The sequence below is a fragment of the Lithobates pipiens genome, unplaced genomic scaffold, assembly GCF_037356315.1.
Source record: "Lithobates pipiens isolate NorthernLeopardFrog02 unplaced genomic scaffold, aLitPip1_a1.2 Scaffold_8, whole genome shotgun sequence".
NCBI classification, from domain to species: Eukaryota; Metazoa; Chordata; class Amphibia; order Anura; family Ranidae; genus Lithobates; species Lithobates pipiens.
In genome coordinates this window covers 629,020,487-629,027,389 of record NW_027507903.1, presented here as the reverse complement: position 1 = coordinate 629,027,389, position 6,903 = coordinate 629,020,487, and the positions used below count along the sequence as shown (strand labels likewise).

Here is a 6,903-nt window from a genome sequence, read left to right as displayed (position 1 = left end):
ATCACAAAAATGTGCTAACAATATAAACAACGTAAGTAAAGCTCTAGATAAGTAAAAAGTAAAATTGAACCAAGTGTAAATGCTATGTTACTGTATGATAGAGAGTTTGAAAGATGTAAATTTAGGTTAGCAAGACTTAAATAGCTAATAGGAACCAGCATTAGGTGAGAGTGAGGAGCAACTTCTGAATTAAAGTTTAAGCCAACATAAATAATGGTTTGGTCCCTTTTAGTCTGTTAAATATGCAATTGCAGGCATTTTGTAGAAGCTTTTGTAGAAGCTTTTTTTTTTAATAAAAATTCCTGATAATCCAGATAGAAATACTTTAAAGCTGATAAATTCCTACGCTCTCTGCTTCTGCTGAACTCTTATGCCGTGTACACATGACCGGACGTTCCGGCAGAATAGGTCCAACGGAATCATTACGTCGGATAATCCGATCATGTGTGGGATAGTCCGATCATTTTTCTTTAAAAAATTCCAATGGACCTAGAAATAGAACATGTTTCAAATGTGTCCGATGGGCTCAATTCCTATCGGAAAAAACGTTTGTCTGTATGCTGGTCCAACAGACCAAATACGACGCAAGGGCAACTATTGGTTACTGGCTATTGAACTTCCTTTTCTAGTCCCATCATAAATCATCACATTCAAAACAAACAAACTTTCAAATGGACTTTGCATGGGCAAGTCCGTTCGTTTGAAAGGCCATCATAACTCCGTCAAAAGTCCGCCTGGAAGACCGTCTTTCTGCCGGAAAGTCCAGTCGTGTGTATGCGGCATTATACTTACAGTTTTCTCAGGTATCTTTGAGGACTACAGAATGTCTACCCTCTATTTTATGGAGAACATGATAGGGGAAGGTTTCCATAAATCTGTACTAGAAAGCAAAGCTGCTCCTCCAAAGAAATAGTAGAAGGTGTGAGTATTGTCAACGACAAAGATGTGTGTTGTTGCTGGCATTTTCAACAGGTTAAAATAAAAGAAAAACAATCTTTAAAAAGAAGACCAATGTATCCACATCTAAGGACCAGTAAAGAACAATGTATTTAGTTTTATTTGTGGGTTTAAAAAGGCTATTAGTACAATGAAAGTTTTAAATTTGTGAATTGTGTTAAGAGACAATAAGTTAATAAAGTCCAGTAGATGAGGGTGCTCAGGGTTTGAAGTGTGTCATGGCACCACATCTAACCAAGGGATGAATAAGGGGGTACGTGTGTCCAGGTACTTAACCACAAGCATACCGACAGCCTGCTCACTGCCTCCTCCCCTTCACATACCACACTAGGTTGTCACATAGACAAAATAAGACTTCTGTTGGAAGCTAAGTCAAATACCCTGCCTGTCACCTCCCCTTCCCTACCCCCCCCCCCCGCCCTCCTCCCCTCCTTCTATGCTCCCCTACCATAACATCCATACAACACCTGAGCTTAGTCCTCCGGCGCAAGTCCTAATATCTAATACCATTCCGCTGTTCCTAATGGAACACTCCTTCAACGCAACTGAACAGCACTTAAACCTATATCCCAAAGAAGCAAATAGTATATTAACCAAGCATAAGACCCATCCCCACTCTTATCAACACTATAAGTTGAAGGGGGGTCCCTAATACATAAAGTGTCACCCCTTATGAACTCAATGATAGAGGAGTTATTTTTTTTTTTTTTTCATCTTTTGATGTACTATTGATACGCCATTAGATGTTAAGATGGAGGAAAATATATGCTGTTTTTTTTTTTACATGTATAAGTTCTATAATACAGGTCCACACCAAATACTGTTTTGTATTTACATATTGTTTACACAATGACATTGTAATCTACTTTTACTTTCCTAAATAAAAACCTATTTGAAAAAAAAAAAAAGATCTAAATTCATTTATAAAATAAGAGTTTGATTGTTACAAATCAAATTTAATTTAAAAAGTTTCAAAGTAAAGGCAGCGATAGTCATTGGATGAGAATTTTCCAATCCAGCCCTTTTTAGCCGTACCTATGTACAAATCTCACAAGGTGAGTTTCAGCTTAAAGAATATTGATGATAGAGGTTAGAATCACTTTCATGACCACTATTCTATCACCCCTCATAAGCCGGCACTGGAGATGTTAGAGCATGCTTCAACCACCCTCTTCCATAATCCTTAATATGATTGATTGCACATCATACCTGTTCTTGGATACACTTTCAGAACAACATGCAGTTGTATCATGCTTGCAGTGTGAGTCTTTTTTTGTTAGCATCTGTGATCAACCTAAACCTTTTTGTTATGCAAAATATTTCTCAAAGCTTCCTTTATATCCTTATTCCTCAGACTATATATGAAAGGATTTAGAAAGGGTGTAAATACAGTGTATAATAAAGCCAGGGTCTTGGTTATCAGTTGTGATTGCCCTTCATTTGGGATCATATACATGGTAATTAGAGTCCCATAAAATATAGTCACCACTGTCAGGTGGGAACTGCAAGTAGAAGGGAGGATATCTTTGATATGGCTAGAACAATGCATGTATATGAAACTACTATCACAAGGAATGGCACCACCAACACAGGAATGCTCAATACAGTGGATTCAATTTGAATTATGGATACATCTGAACAGGAAAGTTCTACCAAAGGATAAAAATCACAAAAGAAATGGTTGATAGTGTTTGATCCGCAGAATTGTAGTTGGCACATACTAAGAGTTAGTATTAGTGCTACAGAGCAGCTTAACAGCCAAGATACAAGAAGTAACTTAATGCAAAGTGCAGGGTTCATAATGGAGGCATAATGAAGAGGAGAACAGATGGCTAGATAGCGATCGTAGGACATCACCATTAGAAGCAAACATTCAGATACCTCTGAGAAGCCAAAGAAAAAGTACTGGGTCATGCAGCCAGAGAGGGATATGGAGGTCCCCTCGTGTAATACAATGTTTAGCATATTTGGGGAAATATCTGTGGACAAAATGATGTCGCTTATAGAAAGTTGGGAGAGGAAGAAGTACATTGGAGAATGGAGGACCTTACTGTAGAACACCAGTGCAATGATCAAGAGGTTTCCACATATTGTCACGCAGTATATAATAAGAAAAAAGGGAAAGAGCAATAAATGTAATATTCCATGGTTTTGGAATCCCATAAAAAATATTGTGGTGACTTCACCCTTATATGTGGACTGTGTGTAAGGAGAAAACAAACACATACGGTAATAAAATATTAATTGAAAATATATTTTTCTCATATCATTTGATATACTGTACTGTAATAATATATGAGGACTATAATGAAAGCTCTGACCACAAGACAAAAAAAACAGAGAGTTGTTTGAACAGTTTATTTTTAAAAAAAAATCTAAAGCATCTGGGGCATGCGTGGGAGCTCCGTGATGGACGCCTAATCTGGAGCTCCGCATCACCCTGGCCCACCGGAACACACAGCACCCGGCACATCCAAACTTTGCGGTCCACGAGCGGCAGCAGACATAGGGGAGACACCCGAGCACCCCCCTGTATGCCCGGAATGAACGCCAGGCATGCCCTCGGGCCGCAATTCGCCCAGGCCCAGCAGACAGGGTGTACCAAGATGGCCGCCGTCACACAGTCACATGCGGTAAGCAAGGAAAGGAGCCCTGAACAGAGGCAAGTGATTTTCCCGCCACCCTTACCTACTCTCAAGTGGCCCTGGGCATTCCACATCCTCCCCTGGCTCCCTCTCCAGCCCCAATGGAGTCCCTCCTGGGCCGCACGATGGAGGATTACTCCCTCTCCCCCATGGGGCCTGCTCTACCCCATCAGCACACTACTCCAGCCCCAGACTTTAAAGCCCAGGACCAGGCCTCACCGCAGCAGGATTTATTTCTCAAACTTTCCAAGCTACTGGAAAGGGGGCTAGCCAATACTGCTGACAAGATCACAAGTGAGCTCAAATCTGTCTTTACTAATTTAGGGTCCAGAATGGAGGCCATTGAACATAAACTGGACTTAACGGTCTCTAAGACCAACCAAAATGCAGCACACATTCAAGTACTTCAGGACCAGCTGGATGTGGCCCTCTCAAGGACCTCGAGAACCGCTCCAGGAGATACAACTTTAGAATCCGCGGACTTCCAGAATCGATCACCGAAATCTCTCTGGCAATACAGGGGCTTCTCAAGGACCTTATGCCCAACATAACCCCCCATCGCCTGGAGTTGGACAGGGCCCACAGGGCCCTAGGGCCCCCCAGGAAAGACGGGTCCCCAAGAGACGTTATCGTCAAACCTCACTTCTACAATGTAAAAGAGGAGGCCATGCGACAAGCACGCACCAAACCGAAAGTATTGTGCCTGGGACACCAGATACAAATTTTGTATCTGGTCCGCTCACCCACTACCATCCAAAAACGGAGATCACTAAAACCACTCCTCTCAGCCCTAACGCAGCAAGACATCAAGTACCAATGGGCCTTCCTATTTGCGGTCAAATTCTCGATTCAAGAAAAACCGCACTCCTTCTCCAACCTACCGAAGGGTGAAAAGCTTCTCTTGCGTCTCAAACTGATATCCCAAGAATCCCCCACGGACTATGCTAACGCTCCGCCAAGTTCCTCCAAACACCTGACCCCAACAAGCCTGGTCTCCCCCCTCTGGGACACAGGAAGGTTCAAAAAATCCAAGGACGGAAAACCACCCTAAGATGAGGGCCTCGACCAAGCCATCCTTTGCCTCTATCTGGGCACCACCCTCGACAAAAAACGTCGATCCAGCCTGCTGAAGGAACTTTTTGCTCCTAACCCCTGTTGCCATTCTTACTGGCCATATCAAGTTAACCCTCAAGATTTAACCACTCCAGACGGCACCGACGCAATAGAGATTGGAGAGTCCTTCTGTTGCACTTCCGCGACTGGGGATATTCCTAATGCATATTCAGTTTGTCTCCAAGCAAACGTCGCTATCAGGGAGTCATTGCCCCCCCCCCTTATTTTTTAATTTTTTAATTTAATTTTGTGCTGTTTCTTTTCTGCTCAGGCACTATGCCCTGGGCAGCTCCATCTCCCCACCTCCCTGGAGGCGACTGCCTCCCCCCGGAGTGGTCTGGAGCGTCATCACAGGCGTTTCTTGGGACAGGGGGTTCCAGATGATACTGTGGCGGAAGTGTCTGGTTGGTCGCTGTGGTTGTCCATTACCATATAATACCCAGTTATGCAAGTTTGAATTTTCCTATGTTTGAAAATGCTGTGTTTCATCACCTTTTCTATTACAATGAGCAAGTTTGGCCCGGGGTGACACCCTGCGCCTCCTCCTTTTCCTTGGATCCCGGTTTCAGTATCTGAGTGATGGGATGTCAGCCCCCTCATAGAGGCGGCAGACGGAAAGTGTAAGGAGTCCAGCGGACCAAGTCTGAGCCGGACCCGACTAGTCTTCTTAGAAGACTTATGGTATTTTTTTGTTCCTCCCCTCTTTCTTCTTTCTAATTCTCTCTTTCTCTCAAGCCACTCAGCAGATTGGAGGGTTCCATGACTCTCAGTCACACCTAGGACTTCAACTACACTTGATCACTGATAGCGTTAGGGGAAGTCGGCACAAGGTAAGGGACGGCGGACTAGACAGCATTCCTCCTCTCTGTTCCTATGGCTAAACCACGCCAAATAGGTACTGAGCTTAGAATAGCATCTCACAACATTCAGGGACTGAACTCCCCCAACAAACGGAGGAAAGCATTCGATAACTACCACTCCCTCAAACTAGATATCATTATGCTGCAGGAAACACACTTTCCGACCGGGTACAGCCCCAAATTCCTATACGCTCATTATCCAACCTTCTTCCTGGCCAACGCAGAGGCAAGACCAAGGGGGTAGCTATATTAGTCTGTAGGCACTGTCAATTCTTCCTGAAATCTGAATACAAAGAGAGCAGATTCATTTTGGTAAAGAGCACAGTGGAAGGCAAACTGTATTCACTTCTCTCCTACTACACACCCAATAAGGGTCAATATAAATTTTTCCAACACCTATTCCGAACCGTAAACCCCTTACTGGAAGGCTCGGTCATCTTGGGTGGCAATTCTAATCTGGCCTTTGACCAAGGGCTGGATAAATCCAGACCCACAGCATCTCAACTCACTCGTCCCACCAGGACCAGTCTGAATGTAGCGAGACTGATTAACTCTCAAGGCCTTACGGATATCTGGAGGGAATTGAATCCCTCCAAAAGGGATTACACCCATTACTCGTTCCCCCACCAACTTTACGCCAGGATAGACCACATTCTGGTAGAATTCTCCACCATACCCCTAGCTTGAAAAGCCGCTATCATTGACATTGCACGGTCTGACAACTCTCTGGTTCTCCTAACCATACAGAACTCCATCACTAGAACTTCCCTATCACACTGGTGCCTTAACGAATCGATCCTTAGCATCCCCACTAAAACCAAAGAAATAGAGGACTCACTCAAGGAGTACTTTAAACTGAATGACCAAGCCAACATCTCCCCTGAAACACTCTGGGCAGCTCACAAAGCCACCATTAGAGGTACTTTAATCAAAATGGCATCCCAAATCAAAAAAGAGAGACAGATAGACATAATTAACTTGGAAAAAACGTATACATCCTTTAAAGCAACTCACAATAAAAACCCCTCGAAAGCTCTTCTTGATAAAGTGGACGCAGTCAGACTGGAGCTCAATCTGGCCTTGACCGCCAAGGCGGAAAAACACATTAGATGGAGTGGAGCTAAATTTTACTCGCATAGGGACAGGATGGGTTCTATACTGGCTGCCAGGCTTTCTCCCAAATCTCGGAACCTACACCCTACCCAGAATCAAGAGGCCCGGACATCCCCCCACTTCCAATCCAGAGAAAATACTTGCAACCTTCCACAACTTCTACTCTAAGCTTTACACCACATCCCACACGGACTCGGGGATTCTGTTCACTGACT

At 43.7% G+C, this 6,903-nt stretch overlaps 1 protein-coding gene across 1 annotated transcript; it reads right to left on the bottom strand.

Moving 5' to 3' along the window:
* Nucleotides 1-1,882: 1,882 nt before the first annotated feature.
* LOC143964031 (olfactory receptor 1468-like) lies at nucleotides 1,883-3,150 on the bottom strand. The gene is given in 2 exon segments (XM_077473747.1): nucleotides 1,883-2,472; nucleotides 2,475-3,150. Coding segments are annotated over 2 exon segments (867 nt in total). The 5' UTR covers nucleotides 3,121-3,150; the 3' UTR covers nucleotides 1,883-2,251.
* Between the last annotated feature and the right edge of the window lie 3,753 nt (nucleotides 3,151-6,903).